General features: G+C 28.9%; 1 protein-coding gene across 2 annotated transcripts; it reads right to left on the bottom strand.

Moving 5' to 3' along the window:
- Window positions 1-745: 745 nt before the first annotated feature.
- Window positions 746-27,219, bottom strand: LOC107448836 (putative inorganic phosphate cotransporter). 2 transcript variants are annotated; one of them, XM_043055880.3, is made up of 10 exons: window positions 26,952-27,219; window positions 25,647-25,858; window positions 18,382-18,615; window positions 15,414-15,597; window positions 12,142-12,266; window positions 11,282-11,431; window positions 8,476-8,608; window positions 6,958-7,113; window positions 4,044-4,129; window positions 746-2,310 (listed from the first exon to the last, which is right to left on the bottom strand). In XM_043055880.3, exons 1-10 carry the CDS (start codon window positions 26,974-26,976, stop codon window positions 2,164-2,166), a joined length of 1,452 nt encoding a protein of 483 aa, XP_042911814.2. In that variant the 5' UTR covers window positions 26,977-27,219; the 3' UTR covers window positions 746-2,163. The 2 variants fall into 2 exon arrangements, with proteins under 2 accessions (XP_042911814.2, XP_042911813.2); XM_043055879.3 differs by having other exon boundaries at window positions 25,647-25,879; window positions 26,952-27,143.

The raw sequence follows: 27,219 nt of genomic DNA, 5'->3' as shown, positions 1-27,219 counted from the left end.
ATTAATTTTAATTAAATTTTTAATTAATTTTAATCAAATTTTTAATTAATTTTAATTAAATTTTTAATTAATTTTAATTAAATTTCTATGAACTTTGTAAGAGATATTAATTAACAGTTATTAAACTTTGCATCTTGTTGACTGTTTTTTCCATACAACTGCTGGAAAATTTAAGGTATATTGTATTCTTCGTCGCACACTACAATGCATGCTGACAAAATTGAAATGAAAAGCAAAATACTTCAAAACTTCATTTATATCTTATTATTATTTTAATTAGCTTAATTACTTTTGATGTAATTAAGCTAATTAAAAATTAAATACATTTATATTTATTAAATTCTCATTAATTTTAAGTTTCAAACTGATTAATATAAAAACTTAAGTAAAAACATAATTATACATTATTCGATATACTCTGTTGCTGTCAGGTGAACTCCTTAAGACTCCTATGCTGCCGTGCAATTGAAAAATTAACGTAAGCGACGAAAAATTCAAAATTGAGATTTTCACATATTTTGCATCTTTGTATGATAAGCATTGCAAAAAGATTATTTTCAAAAAAAAATTTTGTTTTATTAGTTGTTTTAAAATTCTATTTTAGCGTTCATAGCATTAGCAATGGAAGGGAAATAGTTGTCAAGCTACTTTTCTCGGAATCAATCGATAAGCATTTAAGTTGTTTTTTGAATTGCCCGGCAATATGCTTGCAGTTTCTACGTTCAATGGAATAAGTCACTTTGAATGAGGGTTAATCATTTCAGTTTTTATTAATTAGTTATGACAACAAACAAATAAAAACTAAATTGTTATTATCTTGATGAGTCTTACGTCATTTCTTCCATGTTCGTCTGTTAAAACTGGGTTTTCTCAGGCTTTAATAACGTCAGACTATTTTGCACTTGTTCTTAAGCAGTTCTTATATTCTGTGTACAGCAAAGTAATGTAACTTCAATATTTTTCAAACCATGTATCTGAATTCGCGTTCAATCAACTAATGTACAGGCAACGTTTTTTCTTCTTCCAATTAGTGCAATATATTAAGAATGTTCTTTGTAAATTACCAAATATTTTCTGTACACATAGAGGTGCAGAATATTTTGTGATCCTGATCTTCAATATATATATTTTTTTTTTGAATCTCTGTCAAAAATATATACGCGTTAGTTGTTGCTAAATAATATTTTATCGAGGAAGATACAAAAATGCTGCTGAAATCAAACTAACTACTGTTGAGAAACGGGGGAACTAAATATATCCAAACTGTTTAAGTTGTTAGACGAATTAAGGTCTTTAAACATATTTCTGTTTTCAAATGCAATGGAGCAATTTTTAGTGCCTTATGGTTTAAAGGTCTTTATTTCATATGGTGATATAACGAGTTTTGATGTTTTGCAGTTTTTTTCCTAAATAGTGACATTTTTAGCAAGGATTCTAAAGATATATATTCAAGGTAGTCATTACGAAATACCCTGTAGAATACCTTTTCTTATTAGATACAAAATGGAGAAGATAATTCGTTTTTCCCTTGTTGTAATGGAGAAGGGATTCCTTTAATGAAAAAGAGCATTATTTTATTCTTGCTTTAATGAGCAAATGTATTATTTTATTCGTCCTTTAACGGAGAGGTGTATTCTGTTTTCCTTCTTCAATGGAGAAGTGTATTTAATTATATATTTTTGCATTAATGTGGAAATGCAATTTTTTACTTCCTTTAATAGAAAAATGTATTCTTTTATCCTTTCGTCAAAATGTTTTTTTTTTTTTTTGCTTCGATGGAAAAGTACATTCTTATATTTTTGTTTCATGGTGAAATTCATGGTGTTTCAAGGTGTTCTTTTATTCTTGTTTTAATAGATACATATGTATTTGTTTGCTTTGCTTCAATGGAGAACGTATTCTTTTTTCTTGCTTTAAAGGAGAAGTGTATTCCTTTTTTTCTTGCTTTAGTGGAGAAGTGTATTCTTTCTTTCCTTTTTAAGAAGTAAATCCCCCCTTTGCTTTGATAGAGAAGTTAGTTATTATAATTTTTTTTTTGCAGTAATGAAGGTGTGAATTTGTTTTAACAAGTTCTCAAACTATTTTTGAACATTCAGAATTTTCCAAAGGTTGAAATTTATAAGCCTTTTAATATCAATTTCAAGTTAATTTTGGTCTTTAACATCAACTTTTCTCTTCCTTTGGATTTTCTGGTTCTGCTTTTCCCCAGGGCTGCAACTCAGAAGAGGCAAACACAGCAAAGAATGCTGTTGTGAAAAAATAAACTCCTGCTGTGATACAGAAGACTCTACTCCAGTTTGCTATGGTAACCTGAAATTACAAGAGAAATTATATACACTCTATAACAAAAAAATCGACGCATCAAGAAGCAATCATCCGATTGCTTTGAAATTTCGTATGCATGAATGTTTTGAACAGATGTGGCTGGAATGATTCCGACTGGGGACGTACAGTCTTTAGCGACGAATCCCGCTTCCAACTGTGTCCTAACGATCATCGAAGACGTGTTTGGAGACGCACAGGGCTGAGGGGGGATTCTGCCTTCACTATTGCACGCCACACCGGCCCTCAACAAGGCATTATGGTCTGGGGTGCCATTTCCTTTGACAGCCGGACCCCTTTGGTCTTCATTAGAGGTACACTTACTGCACAGCGGTACGTCGACGACATTCTAAGACCTGTTTTGCTACCGTTCTTTCTGCAGCGCCTTGGGCTGGTTTTTCAGCAGGCAATGCCAGACCACATACTGCACGTGTTGCTATGAACTATCTGCTAGCTTGTCAAACTCTTCCTTCGCCTGCCAGATCACCAGATCTCTCTCCCATCGAGCATGTCTGGGATATGATGAGAAGGCGATTGCATCTGGCACGGAATGTTGATCACCTCGTTCGACAATTGGATCGAATTTGGCAGGAAATACCGCAAGAGCTTTATCGGTCTATGCCACGCCGTGTGGCAGCTTGTATCCAGGCTAGAGGCGGGTCAATACCTTATTGAACTTGTTACTGTAACTCTGCAATAAATTATTCAATTGTTTTGAAATGTTAATCATTTACTATTCTGTACATTGTCTTCCTATCCACTAATTTTCGTTTCAATCGGACAACTCCTTCTTGGTGCGTCGATTTATTTGCTATAGAGTGTATATATTAATTAACTAGAAGGTTAATCCGCCTGTCACAACACAACCGCTTTCCAATCCCGATCATTGCTTGCAGTATTTTTATTTAATTTTATTTTTCATATTTTTATAACCGGCGTGGTACAGCCGACCCGATTCTGAGTTTACAATTATCGATTTTCAACTCCGTAGCATTGCATGTAGTTGCGCCTTGTCTTCTAGGTAGGTTTTGAACCCTACCCAGAAGACAAAGGACAACTTCTGAGTCGAGTATTTGAAAAATATTGCAATCGCGGTTTGATAGAATTAACACGTATTTGTGTTATGTGGAGAGGAGAACGACGAAAATTAGTTTGACGGCTAATTAGCTGGACAATGAGACCGGTGGCTAGGGGATTCTAACCCATGATTCGCCTACCACTGTGGATATTTTACGGAACCGTAATTCGTATCTGTTGTATTAAGTAGCTCAGTGATTTTTCTTACTCTTTTTTTCAAAATATTTTTTCATCCTAAAACACCGCCAATAACAAATACAAAAATAAATGACATTTTTTTTTATAGACAGAAATATTCCGTGAGAAATAGGAAAAATAATTGTTTATTATAAGAACTTTAGACAAAGCATTAAATATGTCTGAAAACTTATATGTATTTTGTAAAATATTTTGCCAAAGATTTGCAATACTTCTATTTTAATAATTGATATTTTTTTAATAAATTTTGAAGTATAGTAACCACTATAACACGTTAAATAACTAAAAAAATTCTATACTAAGTCCTGACATTGTTGCATAATATTCTAAATTGTGGGAAAATTTTTATTAATTTTTTTTAACTTTAATGCTTTTAATCTACTTTTTTTTACAAATACTAGGAAAAATATTTTTTTAGCAAAAATTATTAAGTTTGTCAGCATTACCCCATTTGAAATGATAGCTCCAACCATAGTGGGTGCTATAACGCCTGACAGGTTTCCTATTCCATTAGTCAATCCATATATTACACCTAAAAATTTTTTAAAAAAAAGTTTGAATGACAAAATAAGGATTAGCAAAAATTCAACGTGAAAACAATAAGAATAAATTTTCTTTTATTTGCTGCATTAGATTTACTTTGTCGTGTAGCAAAAGTGACCGATGAATTGAAAAAAACAATTGAAGAAATGCACAGTTTCCTGCATTCTACTTAAGAAACATGTTAGTTTATGTGTACCAGTTTTCAACTGGCGTTACGAATTTCGTTAACAGGTAGCGACAATTACCGAGGAACACTTTAAAACAATCTATTAATAATAATCATAACTGATAACAATGTGACGCAGTTTGTGATCAATATTACTTGTTGCCCGAGATATTTCATGTAGAATTGGGTACTTGCAACTTGAGAAGACCACTAATACACAGTCACCTGACTTATGACCTCAGCCTCAGCTGGTTGTTAATAATTCGTTTGTATTCTGGTTATTGCTAAGGTCGAGATAAATTTCTCCACACAAGTAACAATGCTAATTAACGTGAAATAAATTAAATACTGCGCATTATTACATATGGAATTTGTTAAATATAATTCATTCTTATCTACATACTTTATTAAACCTAGATTTGTTATTTTTTTATGTATTTTATTTTAGCCGTGATAATTTTTGTTTTGCTCATCTGGCAACTTCATTGTATAATTAGTCTGTCTATGTTCTACGTGGCTTCGTGCCGGTCGTCGTGTTATGTAAGAATAAATCAAATTTTTCTTTGCGGAAGAATTTACAATGTGTCACTTAAGGGGACAGTGAAGTAAAATTCTTTCAAAAATTTGATTTTTGTGAATTTTACATCATCTATTAGCCTATACTTTTCTGATTAAGAAAATATATAGGTTTGCTAATTTTCATAAATTTAAAGTGCTTTAAAAGCAATAAAACAAAAGTAAACAAAAGTGCCACGCCCACATTTCAAGGTTTCGTTTTCTGTTTACTTTAGAATTCTACTGTTTTTTATGTTTTTTTATATTCTGCCTTGCGCCTAGAAACGAAATAAAGAAAGAAGCTCTTTTGTGGATCGTTAGTGACGGAATCTAACTTATTTATTGATTTATTGAAATTACATGCATTTGCTGACTTGTGTGCTCAATATGGGCTTATAAGTCATTGTCAAGTAGAAAATACAGATAGAACAATTCAGAGAAAGACATCACAAAGAATACATCCAGGGTTACGGTGGGATTCGAACCCGCTACCTCGAGATAAAACAAGTTATGGTGCTGGAGAGCTTTAAATTTATGAATTATTTTTAACTATATGTTTTTTTACCTTTAAATCTGTTTTTCTCAAAACATTATTTTTTGTTACTTAGGTACATATATCTCTTGTTCTATACAATTTAAAAAGATAAAACTTGGTAGGCTTATACATCATTGATTGTTTTATACAGTAAACCTCAAATTTAGTTAAAAATTTAAACATTTTGAAATCTGGAGTAAAATTTAATTGCCGAAAATCAGCAAAAATTGGTATTTTGAAACAGTCAATTTTTTATTCTGCAAAAAATTGTGCATTTTAGTCTAATTTTAGGTATACTGTATACTCTAGGCTATATATTGTGTGTATAATTTTTTTCAGACAATTATATTGAGTAGTTGTAGTTTTATATGTACCTTACTGATGACATAATTTGAAAATTTAACAAAAAATTTGCCTATAAATTGTATGAATAAAAATTATTGTCTAACTTAATTTGTATATTTTACTGCAGAAATACATTAAAAAAAACCTAACAAATAAATATTAAAAAATTTAGAAACCTATCATTAAAATTAAATTTTTTGTAGCAGTTATTGCAAAAGTCACTTCACGCCGCATTTTCGTTCAGCGAGATGTTCAATGTCCCCTTAAGAATATTCATATTTTCGGGCTAGGTTTACTCGAAATAGAGTGGGAAGAACAATCATTAACATAAACAAATATCAAGCTTCAACAGCCAATCAAAATCGATATACACTTGTAGGTTTCTAATTATCTAACTAGTAGAATTTTCTTTATATTTTAAGCCGCCAGCACCGCCATCTGTTGAGAAATTTGCAACAAGTACAAAAATTTGTGAAAATTAATTTTCAGAATTTCAAAGTAGTATGTTGCCATCTGTATTTTTTCTGTTTTATTTTATTTTAAATTGGGTATTTTGACCAAGTACACTACATAGTATGTAAAATTTAGAAACATTTTTAATTCTTAGACTAAAACATGCAACGAAAATCTCTTAACTTTAGGATTTTTCATGCACTGTATTAAAAACAAATTTACTATATCAAGCAAGGAATATAAAACTTTTATTTTATTTCTTAGTCTCCAGGAGGTTTTAAAGTAGTGCCTACTTAAAATTAGTTTCGAAATTTAAAACAAATAAATTTTAAGTTTTTTTCAGTTTGTCAAATTATTTTATAAAAAGGCAGTGTATAGATGAGCATATTTTAAATCTTAATCAATAAAACATTCAATATTAAAGCTTTTTTTGTTGCCAATCTATATGCGTTTTAAAGTCAACCATCATTTAAGAAAAGTTGCTTTATTGAACAATTGAGTTAACAAGTTTTATATACTACTGAATTTAAAATTATATTTTTATAGTGGTTGATACCCTACAAGGCCATTTCTTCCAAATTAACAGAAGTTACGTGCATATTGCCTTTCAATGGAAATAATTGGGAAAAAATGGGAAAATAAAACATAGTTGCTTTTTTAATGAAATGTAATTAATTTGCTTGTCATTCATACATATATGTATGAATGACTCATCATGTATGAATCGCTGGTTGGATGGATCATTAAAAGAAGTAATTTTTACCTGCAAAATCAGGTGTCATGTCAACTGCTGTTGCTGTGTATCCTGCATATTTAAATCCATTCAGAAATAGTCCGAAAGTAAGCAAAAATATGATGACGACAGAATGACAGCCAGAAAAAGCTATGGCCACCATGCAGATTGTGGGAACAAATCCAGCTACGTGTAGGAAGACATTAATTTATTTATTCAATTTTAATTAATTTTATAAATTAATTAAAATTGAATAATGAATTTGACTTTGATAGGATAAATTTTATAGCCAACAATTTTTCTCGACTATCATTACGACTACATTAACGCACTACAAAATTCATAAAATACTTATCGAAGAAGTCATTTCTTAATAATCATGCTTGAATAAATTCCTAGGGTTTCTTTGCACTTTCAAAGACAAATTTTTAATAATTACTTCAGTCGCATGCGTTATTGGGTTATAAATAAAATTTATTTTCATGAAAATTAAAATTTATTATGTAACATTTATTAAATTAAAATTCTTAAAAAAAGTAATAACTTACTAACCATTAAATAATTATAAAACGCTAACGAAATATATATTATTAACTCTTTTATTTATTTATATTGTTTTCCCTAATCTCATTTGTGTTGATCAACATAAATTGTGTTTTCACGATTGTAACTTTTCATTTTAATGAAAATATATTAAAAGTAGTTTATATAACAAAAATGATATATATACATTATGATGGTTAACTAATTTCAATTCATTTAAATTAAAGGTCATTATAACGTAAGTAGAACCAAAATAATAAAGAGATACATATTTTTAAATTTAAAGATTTGCAGGTAAGTTATAGCTTGCAGGTAAAATATTGTTAAAATTTTCATTAAATTCAGGTAGTTTGTATAAGATTTCTACATCTTCTTTGCTAATTAACGAATGTTTTTCTTTTGGTCAATAACAATGTATCGACATTAATAAGAAATTGTATTAGACCATTATTTTTTCTCTTTATATTGAGAAAATAAATTTTGTATTAGGTCTACCTGAAAGCTATGTCTGCGAAAGAACACGCCTCATTTTACACTAATGTAAAAGTTTTTTTTATAAAAGAAAGTGATAGAGAATTGACCTTTAAACTTAACGGTAATGTTTTAACTGAATGAAACACAGCAGTATATATGGAGGATTGCAACTGATCTATTATCGCTTATCATTTTGAAACTGATCTAATTTCAGAATCTATTTCCACTTTTCTTTTTGAAACTAATTTATTTTCACTTATCTTTTTGAAACTTTTGTATTTATACAATCTACTATTTTGAAATGGATCTATTTAATCACTTATCCTTTTCCAACCTATCCTACACTTATCCTTTTAAAACTGATCTAATTTTGCAACCTGTTTTCACTTATTTTCTTGAAACTGATCTATTTTCACAATCTATTTTCACTTATCTTTTTAAATCAGTTCTATTTTCAATGTCTATTTTCATTTTATCTTTTTGATCTATTTTATGAAACTACAGTATATTTGAATAAAAACATGTTCTTACCTATTGAATTACATAATTTACGTATTGTGGTGATCTTCAACTTTTCCGATGACCGAAGTTTGTCTGATATGAAACCTCCAGTCCATGCACCCAATGCATCCGAAATATTGGGTAAAGACGCCAAAATTCCACTCTATAAACAAACATTTTAATCAGCGTACATTATTAGAGTTCTGTCATAGTTTTTCTAAACTTATATTTGTATCCATAAGATTTAAAAAAAAATTTTAGACATAAATAGAAAAAAGTGTAATTTAAGGTTTTGGGAAATTTATAATACCATAAAATATAATAAGTTACCGAAAAAAATAAGTATTGAACCTCGAAAACCTAAATTAAAAAATTACAAATTTGACATTTAATCATTTTAAAATTAAAGAAATTGTCGTACACCTCATTTATTTTAAACACGCGTTAATTTTAAATAATTGCTTTATTATTTATTTAAGGGTTGTTTAGTTCGAAATATAAGAAAACTGAACAAATATTTTCATCTAAATTTAGTATTTCTGAATTATTAATTCTTGGTCAAAAATATAATAAAAATTTGTCAAAAAATATTTTTATTTGTCTTAATCTTGTCTAACAACATTTGCTGAGATTTTAAAAATGAAGTTTTGGGCAAAATATTTGCAAAGATTTTGATTGTTCGAACAGATGACTCACATTGTTACGGTAAGGGAATAAATGAGAAATGAATTTAAACACTTAATAAATTATTGGTAAATCATGCATGCTAGAACATTTTTATATTTAGTTGAATAGTTTTAATAATTTAATTACATTACATTAACTACCAAGAAGTTGTAGAAATTATATTTAGTTACTTACGTGTGAAGCGTGATTAAACAATGTCGTAACATATAAGATTCCTTAATAGATTTTCACTCTAGACATTAAAAGGGATAAATCTGTGCTGTTTAATGGGGATTTCTCCTCAAACAAAATCATTGTTAAGCAACGATGGGGAAAAAATGAATTAAATGTGTCACAATCGAAGGAAATTAGTTAAACAATGCTATGACCGGTAGTCTAATTGATAAGACTTCCCCTTAACGCTTCAGAGTGTTCTTTTAACCTCTTCGAGACGAGTGAGTCATATATGCATTCTCAGGTTGTCGATAATCAGGACAAAAAAAGATAAAACTGGTAGCCAACCTATTTTTATAGCAGTTTATTTATGGGTGGGATAATAATAGTTTGCTTTATTTAATTCGAATTAAACAACTATTCGAATTAAAACACAACTTAGTTCGAATTAAAAATTATATAGTTAGACTATTAACGCACTAGGATTGGATGTGTTAGATTTAAAGTGAAAGCAAGAAAAAGTCTGCCAAATTTGCTATGCCCAAACTTAGGCTTCCGCTTCTTATTTTTTACTATCCTGATTCTGATTTATTACCACTATATTTATGACTCACCCGTCCTGAAAAGGTTAACCGGGTGTCTGAAAGATCCTAAGAAATTTGACAAATCAAAAGAAGAAAATTGGAAGGTGATAAAAAGGTACGATTTGCTGCGTTCTGTCATCACCTCCTACGTCAGAAAGCCTCCAAACGGTATCTTATAAGTAGTCTGTCTGCGCAGATTATTTAAAAAGCAAACCACTTTCAGAGATGCCAACTGCTCCGGACACGCCAAAATAATTAAAAAAGCGGTAAATAACTACAAAGTAAACTTTGCAAATACTTGACTATTTTTGCTTGCTTTTTAAAGGGTATATAGCATGACACATCAATATTACGAATTATTTAAAAATAGTGGTGGATAAAAATCTATTAAATTGAATTTATTAAACTTAAAATTTATTAAACTGAAAAACTACCTCTTTAAAATGTATCTCTGCACTTGTGCGCATGAACCCAAATTCTATTTTAAAAGTTCGTTCGTTCGTTGTAGTGGAACTGGGCATCTGAGGCCTTACGGCCCTTTTCCCATTCATCTTGAAGTTAAACTTAGAAACATACATGACAAAATGAGTTCTTGAGAAAAGAAAAATTGCACTTTGCCATTATTAGGCAATGACAAAATTACAAGTAATAAAAATGTACATGAAAAATCTATTTTAAAAGTACTCATTCTCATACTCATATGTGTTGGTTATCTTAGCATCAGCCCCGCTAGGGGCTCCAACTAATTCATCTGAGTGGAAATAAATAATAAATCGCCGAAGCGCAACTGAAAGGTGAAATATTTTAAAAGTAAATGAGAGAAATGTATCATATATATTTGAGAATAGAATCTGTAGTGGTTGACGAGTAAATAAAACAAACCAATTACATTCATAAATGAAACAAATTTTTAGACATATATTTGCTACCACTTTCTAATTTTTAATAGATTCATATTAAATGGTTCTTTAATTAATTGGTTTACCTTCATAGTGGTCTGAACGGACTACCTACAAAAAACCGTATGGAGGCTTTCAGTTATAGGAGGCGTTGGTTCTGCTCGGAAACCAAGTGAATTTTTTTTTCTCTCCAAGCTTAAAAATTACTTACAAAGTTTATAAAGATATGGCGCCGCCATTTAACGCGACAACATGGAGCAATATAAGCGTAAAACTAGCAAACACCTCTTGCTAAATTTTCTGCAGAAATTTTCTGATATGCAACAAAAAACGTTGCTTTATAGTTTATTTTTCCGTTCAGCAGCGTCATCTTCTGGCGAACTTGATGACTAATTATGAAACTTTGCAAAAGTAAAGTCATTCTTTGTTTGAGTAGAAAGCAGGAAACTTTAAATTTTCTTTAATTAATTTTTTAAATCAGCATTTTCGAGACATTAAATTGATTTGCCTTACGGATTTGATGTTGAAATGAAGTATAGAATTGAGATAGGTTGGAATTTCAGTTATCATAATATTGAATCCGAACATGTGTCCAAAATTTGTTACCACCACAGCCCAGAATGGAATAGAAGTTGCAATGCTTTTCCATGGAACTTTTAGATCCTAAGAAAGAAAAAAGGAATAAAACAGCATTTACCAAGACTTACAACATTTTTATATAACATTTAAAAGATTATTATCATTTGGTTATTTCTATATAGGTGGTACCACTGTTGAGTTTTATTTTTATTTTCACCTCAAATTCGTGGCTTTATCATTTGAAAAATAACATCAAACTATATAAAAAATGTCCTTGAGATGACAATAACGAATATGCAAAATAGTTCTATTTACCACGCCCTATTTCCTCAAAAATTCACATTGTAAAATTTCCTCAAAAATTCACATTGTAAAATTTCCTCAAAAATTCACAATGGATAATAATTTATTTAAATACCAAAGCAAGAGGAGAGAGTAAAATTTATGACTAAGCAAGTTTTTGATAATAAATTTATAGGATTTTTTTATCTAACTTATTACCTACACTAAAAACATCGTCATTTTTAAGATGTTGTAATTAAATGTCTTTTTTAATTTATTAAAAAATTAGCATTTGTGAATAATTTTTATTTCTTTTTCGTGCCTGGCAGAGTCTGAACAATCTGCCTCTTAAATGGTTAAAAGTGTCTAGATAATGTGGGTTCATACTCCAATGAATAAAGTAATTATTTGTATATGCGAGATATCCACCACCGACTTAGCTTTTTTTCCTGCAAGTTTTATTTTTGATGACTTAATCATTGTCATCAAAGGTAATAAAATGTAATAGTTACCTTATTTCTCATGCTAATTTCACCTTTAAATAGAAGTTTTTCTTCTTCTGTAATACTTGGATGTGTGTAGGGTGTTTCATAAATGAGGAATGCCCAAATGATGTACCAAATTACGCCCAAGGCACCTGAAATTGTCAATATTTTGAATTAATTCATCTAAAATCTTTTTATACGCGTTTTACAATTTGGGACTAACTTAGCTTCCTACGAAATGATGTAGCAAAATTTGCCTAATTCAATGTGGTTAAGTCTATGTTTGAAAGTTAAATCTTTCAAAATATGAAGATAATTCTCATTAAATAGATTTTGATTGTCGCTAAAATGAACCACATTCCATATTACATAGTTTCAAACGATTTTCTTTTCGATTATCAAAAAAGAATTGCCTCATTTGGTAGTGAATGGTCAAATTAACTTAACTCTTATTTGATAAGCCAAGAATCAAATATTATAACAAAAACACACACCGATCCAGGGTCAAGCAATTAAAATCTGTTTTTTGTTTTGTTACCAGGGCTCCACTTTTAATAGTCATGGCAGGAGTGCCTCTTAATTTCAACCGAGATCAGATGACGTGAACAGCGTCTGAGCTGATCCACCCCTCTCCAAGCTTCATACCTGCAACTTTTACATTCTTCCAAAAACGAAGGCAAATACTTAATTCACTTTTAGTCATCACTTAGAAAGCGATAAGATAACTAGCAAGTCTTCTTTATATATTTTTAAGCTATATAAATATAAGAGAACTAAACTAAACTCAGTGGCGTGACAGTCCATATAGGGCCAAGGCCGACCGTGCCCATCTCAGTTTTCTTGACCTTGGGGTCTGGGGTGCAGTAGCAGATGCTCCAATTAGGTGGTCAGCCGAACGCGAAACCCCCAGTGTTCAGTTCCCAAGCATGCTTGTTACTCATTTATCGACCCCCTGATGGGATGAAAGGCTGAGTCTACTTTGCCCGGCCCGATGATCGAACCCAGGACTTGTGGCACCGGAGCGCGAAGCGCTACCACTCAGCCACCGGGCGTCATATAAATATATGTTAGTTAAAATAATTTTAAATTTAATTTTAAAACAAGAATGGAGTATGTCTGCAAAAAAAATTTCTGACACATTAAAAATATAAAGTTTAATCTCAAAGAGTTGGCAGTTATGAAAATTCCGCACCGCAGACAATTAAAGGAATTTCAGTCACGACATATTTAAAGTGCATTATACTGCGTATTCATGCCTGTTTTTTTTAATTGGTTGCCACGATCGAACTCATGACCCCGGCTCTTCTCCAGCGAATGACGAGGTACGTTTTTAATAGATGTGCTTCCAAAGCACTTAAAAACAGGAACATTGTCAATATTAAATTTCATATCATTTTTTTAACACAATTTTATCTTAACTTCATTTTAAAACATGTTCTCTGCTTATTCTTAGTAATTGAATAATCGAGGCAAAATTCGAGTTAGTATTAAAGAAGATTTTTTTTTAACTAATTAATTTGCATTTAAAATTAAATTTGACGAATTGAGTATGTATTTTGGAAGTATTGAGTAAATCTCGATACTGAATTTCATGACGTGGAAACATATTTGTTCTAAATTATTCATGGCATGCTAATTTGCATTCAAAATTCAGTATGTAATTTAAATTCAGTATGTAATTTGGAAGCATAGACTAAATCATGACTCTGAATTCCATGACGTAGAAACACATCTGCCGTTTCAAATGAACAATCCAGCTTTAGTTTTTTCCTTCTTCTTCTTGTAAAAAATATATTTTGCCAGAAGTTTTTTTCCTTATATATTTTAGAAATATTATCCCACACTAGTGATGTTTTGATAAAAATTAATCTGATTAACGATTCCACCAATATCCACCAAATTCGGTCGTTTACAGTAACATTGCTAAAATTATTCTTATTATTTTACATCGCGAGTATTGTAGGAATTTTTAGGAATTAATATTTTTACAGTATCTTCGCAAAGTTTTCACAACTCTTCAAAAACTTATTCTCGAATTTTAAAGCATTTGTTTCAGGAATGTTTTCCTAAAAAATTAAATAAAAAATAAAATAGGACTAAGAATTAATTTATTTTGCAATGGAATGTTAAAAATAAGTCTGTATATATTTTCATAGCAAAATCAACTTCATATTAAATATTTAGATTTTTGTTATTAATATATTCCAGTCATCAGCTGTTGCAGACCTTATTTATTTAGATACAAATATAAATAAATAAATATGAATAAATAAATATAAATAAATAAATGTAAATAAATAAATATAAATAAATAAATATAAATAAATAAATATATATAAATAAATATTAATAAATAAATATAAATAAATAAATATAAGTAAATAAATATAAATAAATAAATATATATAAATAAATATTAATAAATAAATCAATATAAATAAATAAATCAATATAAATAAATGTAAATGGAACAATATAAATAAATAAATATAAATAAATAAATATAAGTAAAGAACAGAACTTCTTTTTTTACACAAAAAAGCACATTTTTTAATGGTTACAAGAATTAACAAAAACTGCGCGGCTCCAAAAAGTTGTCGACTCTGGTCGAAATATTTAAAATTGCCTCTTCTTAAATGGAATTTTTTTCTAATTTTTACCCAATTTTCCGGTCTCCAATAAGTTTATTTGGTATTCACAGAGACGTCTAGGGGTCTATTTGGTCTATTTTAAATTAACTTACTTATACAGATCACTTGTGATTAATATTATGTTTTTAACTTATCTCCTTCACGACTCGCATTCTAGGTTATATCAAAGTTTATAATTTTTGACGAACTTTGATAGCCAGCAGTTTACCACGCCGAAGTTATTATAGACAAAAGCTCTTATCAAATTTAATTAACTTTCAACTGACAGATGAAGTACAAATTATCTGAACCAAGCATGCACATAAATCCGATTGATTTATAAAATATAGCCTTCAGCTAATTGAGATATGCAATAAAGTTATGATATGTAAATGCATGTCATTTATAAACTAATTAAGATATTCAGCACAGCTATGAGAGGTAAATGCATATAGCCTTTATCAACTTACTAAGGTATTCTACAGAGTTTGAAAGGTAAATGCATATCATTTATCAACTAATTGAAGTATTCATCAGAGTTGTGAAAGGAAAATGCATGTCATTTTCCAGCTAACTAAAATATTCAATAAAGTTAGGGGAGAAAATGAATGGCATTTATCAACTAATTAAGGTATTCAATAAAAATTATGTGAGCTAGGTATTTATTACCAAATACGTAGAAGACAGACGGCCATCCACCCAGAACATCTGAACTGCTCAACAGACCTGATATAATAAAGGAGAATACATTGCCTATGGGAGCACCCGTAAATATGATCGAAGTTATTCGACTTCTTTCCAGTTTTGGCGACCAGTTGCTGATGATGGCGATGACAGAAGGATAGCAGGCACCCTGTGGAACAAAGATTCGATTATCTGAAAGGAATATAAATTTCATATCGAAAGATTCTAAGATCGCTTCATTAATACGTTGAATGTCATGGGGGTCACCGGTGACCGGCACTGAGTTTGTTCGTAGCACCACGAGGGTTACCGCTGACCGGCAAAGCTAAGATTATTAGAAACACATAATTTAGTAAATTTCTTATTTTTTTTATATTATTATCGTTACTAAAATGATTTGAAGAAATTAATGCAATATAGAACACTCAAATTAGTTTATTTATATACTATTTTCAAGTGGTAGCTTATTAATTGGGATTCTTGGTTTAATAAATTCAATTTAGTAGATTTTTATCCACCACTATTTCTAAGTAATTCGTAGGCAATATTATTCACCACTTTTTCTTATAAGTCATGCTACCTTAATGCTGCATAAATCAAAATGTTTTTTATTCAACTTGTAAATATTTCATGGTGTATGGGTTAGGGGCCGCTGCGCGGCCTAGGCACCCAATTTTAGTTAAATAAAGAAAAGAAAGAATAAGTCATGCTAAACCTTTTAAAAAACTAGCAAAATCTGTCTAATATTTACAAATTTATTTTGTAGTTACCATTACAACTCATTTTTCCTGCTCCAAACTTCGATTTTCTGTGACAAAATATTGTATATTATCTGATTATAAACTTTATTAACTTCACAAATAGGAAATAAAAGGAGACATGTTTCAAACACTTCAAAAATAGGCGCCCGTTTTCAAGACTTGTCAAACGTGAATGAGAAAAAACAAAAAAGATTTGAAACAAAAATGTAACAATGCCAACAAAAATGGAAAAATAAAGGTGAGAAAAAAAAAACTAGAATAGTAATAGAGAGGAAAGAAAAATATAAAAAACCGAACAATAGAAACCACAGTGGCCGAGAGCAGCAAATCAAGGTAAAATGAATTTCCACATGCTATGGAGAGGTTGTGATGAACTATGGTCGTTAACAAAAGAATCATTGATAGAAATAAAACAAGATTCCAAAGATTCAAGATGAGCTGTTGTGACTGGAGTGGACACAATTTTGGCATTATTGAATTTGAATTTATGACCAGGATTCCAATAATATGCATCTAATGATGATTTCTCGAATTCTTGATAACTGACATATCTGTTATGTTTTTAAGACCAAATTTTAAAGCACGAATGAAGTTCACAAAAAAAGTCAGATTTTGCATTTTTTTTTGAAGATTTGATTGGCTATATCTACTAAAGCACGGAAATCAAAATCCTAGGAAAGTGCCGTGTAGCAGATCTTGTCTTAATAGTGAACTTTATTATTCAGCAAAGAAATTATCGAGGCATTGTGGTTTAATCAAGGGTTTCAGGACAGAAGAAGGACGAAAATTGAATTTTTCACAAACTTTGACAGAACATAACTCTTAAAAGCAGCAGTTACATGAAGGCAGCTTTAGACAATAATATAGCAAAACAAAACTTTGGGATGTTATAGTTTTCTTTAGACAAACCACTTAAAACGCACTTTTCTTACACTTTTAAAGAAACGACTTTAAAATTTTAAATCTTCGACGGGAGAGGAAATATATATATTTTTTTACAATCTCAAACTTGCAAAGCATTATCTTTTTCCTAACCTAATTCATTACAAAAACATCTAGTCAAACAAAGAATACCGCAATCACACAATGTCATAAATTCAAAATAATGGCTATTAGTCGCAAATTTGAATTATAGTTATTTTCCCAGCCACTATAAGCAAATGATTGAAAAATTCATACGAAAGGCAACTTTTTTTCCAGCTCTCGTAACGAGGCATTTAAAATGTTCGCAAAATTATCTTTTAATCTAAAAACTTAAGATTTCTAATGAAATGCGATTTTAACCACACTATAAAATATTTTGCAAAAAGTACAGTTGTTGTCAGCCCTGTATCACCTATATTGCCTCTGGGTAAAATATTTTCTGAACCTGCGAAAATTCCGTAGCCATTGCGGGGTGCGTGCTAAGTGTTTATAACGCAGGGATGCCACAGTCAACTAAAAATGCAAGAGAACCGTGGTGGCTCAGGGGATAGAGCTCTCACCTTCCAATGATGTGTATTGTGTTCGAATCCAGACAATGGCAGGTTGATTTAAACTCCGCAACCACTTTGCACCGATTACAGTGATGACGTAAATTATCCTCAGTGGTAAACGGATTATATGTTAGAGTTTCCTTGGCGGTAGGCTAACGGTAGGAAGTTTTCATGTCTTTCCCCTCCATGTAAAGCAAATGCGGGTTAGTTCCCTCAAAACGTTCTCCACGAGGGCAAAATTTTTCCCAATACTTCATCCAGGAGTTCCCTTGTCTTCCGGATTGAGTTTCAAAATTACAGGGATACAGGCTTGAACAGTGGTAGTCATAAATTGAAAATTCATCAGTTGTTATAATATAGAAATACAAGAAGTGGTAGAAACTCAATTCATTTTTGTTTATTTATTATCTCTTTAATTATTGAACTGTAACTACAACTAGGACACTCGTTTCAAATCATTCATATATAAAACAAAATTATTCTTAATAATCACTTTTAATAGTAAAGACAAAAAAATGTGCTGGAAAATTTTATTCTTTTTTTTTATTAGAATTGTGAACTTTATTAGGCACCACTTTTTGCATTTTTATTCGCCCGTCAAGACCTTCATAGCAGAGCTCACATATTGTTTTTCCAAATAACACTTATATTGCATTCAGAAAGTTTTTAAAACCTTTAACATAAGTTAAAGAAAAAACATATTTTATTACTATTTACCTCACCAATCCCTTCCAGAAACCGAAGCACAAGGAATGGAACAAGACCCCAACTAACTACTAGTGGTGTTAGTAGAGTCAGAATTGCTGTGGATAGTACACTGGCGCCAAATACTCTGACGGCGCCAAGCTTTTTGGCGACATATCCACCAGGTAGCATAGCTATGAAATACCCATAGAAGAAAGCACTCAGGATGAATCCTTGTTGGGCAGGATCCCAATTGTAACGCTCTCCCTAGTAAATAAAATCAAAACTTAATAATACAGTCAAACCTCGATATCTCGAACTTGAAGGAAGAGGAGAAAAAATTCGAGATATCGAAAATTCGAATTATCGAAAATCGCATGTTATCGATGGTAGAACAAAGAAAAATACTCTTTACATGCTTTATTATTCCATATTTATTCTAAAAACACTTTTTACACTTTCATTTAAAAAAAGATTCAATTGTTGTTTGCTTTAGAGATGTGTAAGAAAGTTTGCCTATAACACTTTCTAAGTGGACTATAGCTTTAAATGTCTCCTCTGACATATTCTGCTGCCTCTCAATAAATCTCCTTACAGTGTCCACTGCTGAAAGTGCTTGTTTGTTAATAACATTGGGCAGTAAATCTTCGATTTCCTCATTCTCTTCTTCTGATGGTTCACAAGAAGCTTTCGTTTGAGCGATGATATCATTGTCATTCCATTGACCATACACTGTTACTGCATCATCTACGGTTACAAAGTCATGAAATTCCATGTCATCAAGCTTCATGAGTCCGGTCAATCTGTTCCAATATATATATATATATATATATATATATATATATATATATATATATATATATATATATATATATATATATATATATATATATATATATATATATATATATATATATATATATATATATATATATATATATATATATATATATATATATATATATATATATATATATGGAAGAATTTACCCCGACCCGCCCTTATTTAGGACATACGGGTAAATGTTTATTAAAATCAAAAAAAAATCCAGAGAACCTTACAAACATAAATTACATAAAATACACATCAGACATGTCAATCTGTTCCAATCATTTTCGGTGTAGTTTTCACTAGAATTAACGATATTGATTGTTTAACTACTTTCGTGATCTTTAATGAATCCAGACTTCTTGAAGCCATTCATTATCGTAGAGGAAGACACATCCTTCCATGCCTCGTCAGCCATTCTTCAATTTTTTAAATTTTTTTTGTAATATTTTTTTAGTTTTAGAAAAAAAATCTACTCTACTTATGGAAAAAAAATTCAAGTTATCGAGGGATTTGAAAAAAGAGTTAGAGAAATCAAGTTCTTTTTTAACATTGGGTGTATAGGAAACTTAAAGGGAATTTTTTCTTCTTCGAGATAAAAATTCGTGAAATCGAGGTTCGAGTTAGCGAGGTTCGACTATATATATATATATATATATATATATATATATATATATATATATATATATATATATATATATATATATATATATATATATATATATATATATATATATATAAATATATATATATATATATATATATATATATATATATATATATATATATATATATATATATATATATATATATATATATATATATATATATATATATATATATATATATATATATATATATATATATATATATATATATATATATATATATATATATATATATGGAAGAATTTACCCCGACCCGCCCTTATTTAGGACATACGGGTAAATGTTTATTAAAATCAAAAAAAAATCCAGAGAACCTTACAAACATAAATTACATAAAATACACATCAGACATGGCAACAGCCCATGAACATGGCGGGCGTAGAACAGCTAAAATCATGTAAGGTGATAAACATTAAAACAGCAATATATTAAAAGTGTCAATTAAAAGAATAATTTAAAAGAGCAATTTGAAAGATAAACGTGCAAAATTTACAAGAGAGCAATATTGTAAAATATTCAAAAACATTACTTTTAAAACCAATTAAATAGTACAAAAGTAAATAACAATAAAATTGGAGCAAGTAAAAGAAGAAGAGTTTATAAAAGACATAGTAAAAAAAAATGAGACACCCAAGCTGGAAGGAACAATTTCCGAGACATTAAAGACCGTCCCCCAATACATCCTCTAAAGTTTGTTTAATAATCTTTTTTATGATATTTCTACAAGTCAGGTTAGCATAGCATTGATGTTGGCCAATATTATTAAAGTTATTGCCCCGGATTGTCTGGAATTGAGAACAATTCATTAACAAGTGATCAATAGATTGATATTCACCACAGTAATTGCATTCTGGAGTTTTGTGGAATAATTTATATTGGTGTTCTCCAAACACTCCGTGGCCTGTTAAAAATTGATTGAGATAGAAGTTTGCTTGTAGTCTATTTAATTTCGGGTCTTTAAAAAATTTGAATGTCTGTCTCCCTTTCTCGGAACTCCGCCATTCCAGCCACCAGCGCTTCATGCTATATAATTTAACCTGAGTTTTAATTTGGGCGATGGAGCTTGGGACCTCAAGGGTAACTTGGCAGAGATCGGTGGCTTTCTTAGCTGCTCGATCCGCCTCCTCGTTGCCTTGAGTACCTATATGAGCTTTAACCCAATTGCAGAGTATATTAGATCGCCATAATTGTTTAGTGTTTTCAACAATTTTTGAGCTTGATACTGGGTTTTGTAAGGCTTGCAACGAGGAAAGCGAATCCGTATAGATAGTGGCGTCTGGATATTCTTTTTTAGAGAGCTAAAGAAAAGCATTATTAATTGCCACCAATTCTGCCATGTAAACACTACTATTGTTTGAGATCCTGGTGGAGGTTGCCTCGATTAAAGTACCGTGCATTTTAGTAACGATGCCGAAGCCAGTTCTATATTCTGTGGTATCAGTAGCGGAGTCGGCAACCTCCATCCTTGATCCATCAGTAAAAATTTCAAGGCCGCTGTTTGTTGGGAGTGATCTAATATATATATATATATATATTATTGTTATTTTATATATTTATATTTTATATTTATATATATATATTTTATATATATTATGTATATATATATATATTTATATTTTATATTTATATATATATATTTTATATATATTATGTATATATATATATATATATATATATATATATATATATATATATATATATATATATATATATATATATATATATATATATATATATATATATATATATATATATATATATATATATATATATATATATATATATATATATATATATATATATATATATATATATATATATATATATATATATATATATATATATATCCTTCAAAAAACAAACCAACTTCAAACCAACTTTCCAACTTCAAAAAACAAAGTTATTTCCATTTTTATTAAAAATCTCGGTGATTTTATTTTAAAATTATCTTACAAACATAATTTCCCAATTGAAGGTTTCTTTGAATGGAGAGAGAATATCATTAAAGATTTTAAAATCAATATTAAAAGGGACAAATTAGTTTTTCAAAAGGATTTAATTTTTAACTCTGTTTTAAGACAAGATATTAAAAATATTCAAAATAAATTTTGTATAACCACTGTTGATAAAGCAAGTAATAATTTTGCAATTATTTGAAAATTTTTTTACAAACAACTTCTTTCCAATGAACTTAATAGCAATATTACCTACAAAAAACTTAACACCAACAGTGATATTATTATTAATAAAATTAATGCTATCTATAAAAGACTTAAAATTAAACCAAATAATATTAACAATTTTCCTTTTCTTTTTGCCAATCCAAAATTCCATAAGACTCCAACCAAATTCAGGTTTATTGCAAGTGGCGTTAATAGTAACATGAAAAAAATCGGTATTTACTTTGAGAACATTCTTAAAAAAGTTTATAACAAAATTAATAAACTTACTAAAAATAATAACTATTTAAATTGGAATATTAAAAATAGCATTCAGGTTTTAAATACACTAAAAACTTTAAAAAATGTAGATTCAATTCACTGTTTTGATTTCGAAAACCTCTATACTTCCCTTCCAACTAATAAAATTCATGATGACCTTCTTCAAATTCATAGTATGTTTAATCTCAGTGATATTATTAATGAAGATAACTGGAACTTTCTAGTACATATTAACCTTAACAACAATTATATTCTTTTCAATGACCACCTTTTTCAACAAATTAATGGTATTCCCATGGGAAATAATTTCAGTACTAACATCTGCAATATTTTTCTTTTTCTACAAGAATATAGATTTGTAAAATCACATGTTAATCTTCCAATTGATTCTCTCTTTCTCAGATTCATTGATGATCTATTAGTTATTAATTCTAATGATTTCGATATTCTAGCAAAACATATTTATCCAAATGAATTAATTCTTAATAAAACAAATAATAGTAATTCTTCAGCAAATTTTTTAGATTTGACTCTTAATATTAATGCAGATAAAAATATTACATTTAAACTTTTTGACAAAAGAAATGAATTTCCAGTTAAAAAAATGCATAGATTTCAACTCTAACTTAGCCAATAAGGTTTTTTCTAATATTATTGCCAATCAAATTCATAGATTTTACAGGAATAATTCTAACTATAACGAGTTTTTATTAGATACTGATATATATAAAAACGATTTAATTAATAGCCATTTTCCTAGTTCATTTCTTAATTTCTATTTTAAAAAAATCTTAAAAAACTTGGTACATTAATTTTTAATTTTTATTTAATTTTTCTGTTTTAAGAATAAGCTCTGATTTTTTCAAGGTAGGAACTAACTATGATAAGCTATTCCTAAAGCCACTGGACGGAATAGTTTGGATGTTTGACCTTTTATACTGGATTAGTTAAATATTTTTTAGTTACTTTTTAATATTTGTAGCCTCTTAAAATTAATTTAATTTTAATTGTCCAGTATAATAAACAGTTTATTTATTTATTTATTTATTTATTTATTTAATTATTTTTTATTTTTGTATAAGTGGAATGGGCTCTGGTTCGTAAAGAACCACCCCAAAGGAATGCAGGTGATACGTGTATACTTTAAAATTATGTAAGGTTGTATGAATGAAGAATAAAACCTATAAACGGTTTTTTATTCCTGTATGCAGGCTCTGATTTTTAAATAAGTCACCCTATGAAAGATGGATATGTGTATTCTGTAAAATTATGTTAGATTTTTTGAATGAAGGATAAGTCTATAAACGGCTTTCTATCCTGACAGACTGACTTTTAAATTAATTTCCCTATTAATGATTTTTTTTTTTTTTTTTTTTTTTTTTTTAAGACTGCTAATTTATTCAATCCGTTAAACATTTTTATTATTATTTCAATTTTATTACCTTTTTACTAATTGTTTCTCATAGATGGCAGCACTAATATTTTACCTAAACATTTTTTTCTTCTTCTTCGATCAAATGTTTTTTTAATTTTATTATATTCGATTCAAGCTATAAGCAATATTTTACATCTTCGCGATTTTTGTTAACTGTTTTATTATTGTGCTTTTAAACCTAAACCGCGTTTTAATTCACGCCCGTAAGTTTGATTTCCTTTTACATTTTTCTTTTATTTCATGATTTTTTACAACAATAGGTTTTTTGCGATATCGACACATATAAAGAATAATTTTTATCTTAGGATAATTATTCTTTATTCAGAAATATCGCATTATTTATGGCAATTGGATGTGTCTTGACAACGACTATTTGCCTTTACCATTCTTGTTTCTCTACCATTTAGTTTTTTATTTTTATTTTATTCATGTTTTTCATGTTAATTTGTGTTTATATATATATATATATATATATATATATATATATATATATATATATATATATATATATATATATATATATATATATATATATATATATATATATATATATATATATATATATATATATATATATATATATTCAAAATTTTTCTTTGTAATAAATCATTTCGTGATAGGTGGTATAAAGAAATTTCAATCCACATTAAAGAGATTTCTATAACATTTAGGGTTACTTAGTTAAATATTTTACTACTCAACAGTTCGTTAAATAACTTTCGAAAAGTGGAGTTGGCTTCTCTGTATATCTGTTTTTACAGATCGTGGTTATCCTGAATATTTATAAGACATAGTATCTAAATATCGCGAAATAAAGGCATGTTCATGGGGTAGATATATTTACCAACCCTATAAACAAATGCTTCTCTATGAATTAAAGATTTCTTTTCGAAACACAATATACCAAGTACAGTGCGCAAAAAAAAAGGCCGACCACCATAAATAGTTTTTAACTTAATGATCAGAACTTCAAATTCAATCCTAATGCTAGAGCAGGTAGATGACCTTAAATATGCTAATTGGTGCAGATGATATTTTATTAAGAAATCAGATTAATAAACGCACTTTCTCTAAATAAGCATTTTTTTTCCCGTCGGATTCGGATATCTGACCCCCTACATTTTTATAAAATTCGATTTTGCTGAAATTTTGTATTTTGTCATTAAAAATAGCATTCTTTATATTATGTAAAAAAAGTGTGTACCTTACAATTCAAAACTTTTTCAATTAATTATAAATAAAATAATAAATAAATACTGAAAGTCATATTTTTCACGGAATTAGCTTCAGATAAGCAAATTTTATAATTGTACGCAATTTTCTTTTTTAATTCGCTTAAAAAGTTCTTCAGATTTGGTGAAATACGCAAAAAGTAAAGTTTACATTAAGAGGCTCAAACTTTGGACCACGCTCCTGACTAAACAATATGAACCATATTTACCATATTTACCTATCTCTTCTATTTTGTGTGTCAGAAATTTGAGTTTGTTAAAAAAAAAAGATATATCTATTCGGAGAAAGTATGTTTCTGTGTTTGATTTCGTAATTTAAAGTATCGTCTAAACTAGATAATTGATATATTTGAGGTCACCCTTTCGAACCTTTAAGATTGATTCCTAGAATGTGAGAATCTGATTATTAGGATAAGAAGTTATACGGAGTTGTTGGTACTTTTTTTTATTGTGCACTGTTCAAGTGAAAAAACTCGTTTGAGTATAAATAAAAATAACTTCATAAGATACATTTAAAAACATATCTGAAGAATAATATACATGATAAATAAAATAAAAAAACTAAGAAAACGAATAGTTTGAAAACAGAAGTAGTTTAAGCTAGCAACATTAAAATTTTATTCGAGTTATATTAATATTTAAATAGAACACTTTAATTTTCACTAATGTCAATTCTAATTTAAAATTAACTCACCTTTACAGGCTCTTCCACTGGTATTGTCACATCAACTAAACCCGGGCATTCAGTATCCAATATGCTTTTATTTACATTTGCATTTTCTGTGTGATTCACCATAGCTACGATAGCCACACTCACATTCACTCTCATGCAATATGCATTAAATAATCCAAAAAATGCCATCAGTGTTACAATGTATCTCTTTGGCACACTGCATTTGGCGATTTCTGAAAGCAAGTACGTCATTTCTAAAATATAGGAAACACAAGAATGATACGCACAAACGGAACAGAAAAAAATCTAAACAGAAAACATCCAGACAGGAAAAAAAAGTTCATGTTTTCGAAAAGCGAATATATATATAGATCTTTGTATTTCTTTTGTTGCTGAAATTTATTTTCATTTTATACAATCATTTCAATAAATAAGCCTGAAAAATGTGTTGCGCTGTACAGTTTTTTACAAGGGCTGAAAAAATAAATAATGCTTCATTAATATTTTAACGCAGTCTATCAATGAAATATCTATATGATATGACTTGTCTTTTTTTTTCTTAGAGGAAACATTGTAGATGTAACAGCTGAGTTTATGAAGTAAATAGAAAGGCGCAAAAGTCTTGTTTCGAAATAAATAGAATCAAGATGTGTTTCGAGATAATTGTTTTGACGGAAAAGTAGACGAAATTAACTGTTTGTGGGATGAGAAACTTTTTCAAGAAATTGATAAAATTTCAATTATTTAAATCTTGTAGAGATGAAATGAAAAAAAAAAAGTTTTTTTTTCGTTTATTATTAACCCGTTCGTTAGCTCGAATCAACTAAACCCTGAATATCAATTCAAATTAGCTTAACAGATCACTGATTTAATTCAACTCCGGTACTGTTTCAACTTTTTGAGGGGCAGGATTCTTTTTTCAAATGATTTTTAAAAAATATTTTAGTTGATGTTTTTTTAAGGTTCAGTGCCACTGCCCGGTATGCCCTACATTAATGTTTTTTTAAGGTCTAATGCCACTCCCCTGTATGCATTTGACCGGTACTCCGAACACTGATGTTTCTCCTATTCAATCCCTTAGCAGATATTAAAATATCGAATAAATATAATATTATATCAGCAAATAAATGAATATCAAATCGGATGTAACTAATATTTTAGAATTCACCAAAGCGATTAAGTAAATGCTGACATTCGCCGGAGAAAGTTTTCTCAAGATTTCAGTCATTAAAATAAAACACTAAAATACGATAGACGTAAAACAATTAAAATATTTTGAAAATTAAATGGGTGACATTTAGAATTATAAATGTAAATTCAACTTACCGGATGGATCATCAATTGATTTCATTATTTTAAATTCAGTTTTTTAAGTTAAATTTTAAACTAAACTATTAAATGTATTTTTTTCCGAAAAAAATTATTTTTTGATAAATTTAAAATGTATGATTTAATAATAAAATAAATCCCGATTACAAAATTTGAAGTATTATTTTCGTTTTTCGAAATGAAACTAGTGTTGAAACGATAATTTAAAAGCATTAAAAGTTGGCGCAACCCCTGAAATGCAATAAAATTTAGCGTTTTATTGCTC

This window comes from Parasteatoda tepidariorum, chromosome 4 (assembly GCF_982258835.1).
Source record: "Parasteatoda tepidariorum strain Cologne lab strain chromosome 4, Ptep-v5.0, whole genome shotgun sequence".
NCBI lineage: Eukaryota > Metazoa > Arthropoda > Arachnida > Araneae > Theridiidae > Parasteatoda > Parasteatoda tepidariorum.
The sequence above is the reverse complement of the archived record's forward strand: the minus strand, read 5'-3'. Positions and strand labels throughout refer to the sequence as shown.

Bases quoted from the DNA above. Each gene is read 5' to 3' on its own strand.
- LOC107448836 (XM_043055879.3), bottom strand. From the start codon at position 26,976: ATGAAATCAATTGATGATCCATCCG. The intron at 15,598-18,381 runs GTAAATAGTAAT...TTTGTTCCACAG, and splicing joins TTCTGGAAGGGATTGGTGAG to GGTGCCTGCTATCCTTCTGT. The intron at 4,130-6,957 runs GTAAAAATTACT...AAAAATTTTTAG, and splicing joins CATGACACCTGATTTTGCAG to GTGTAATATATGGATTGACT.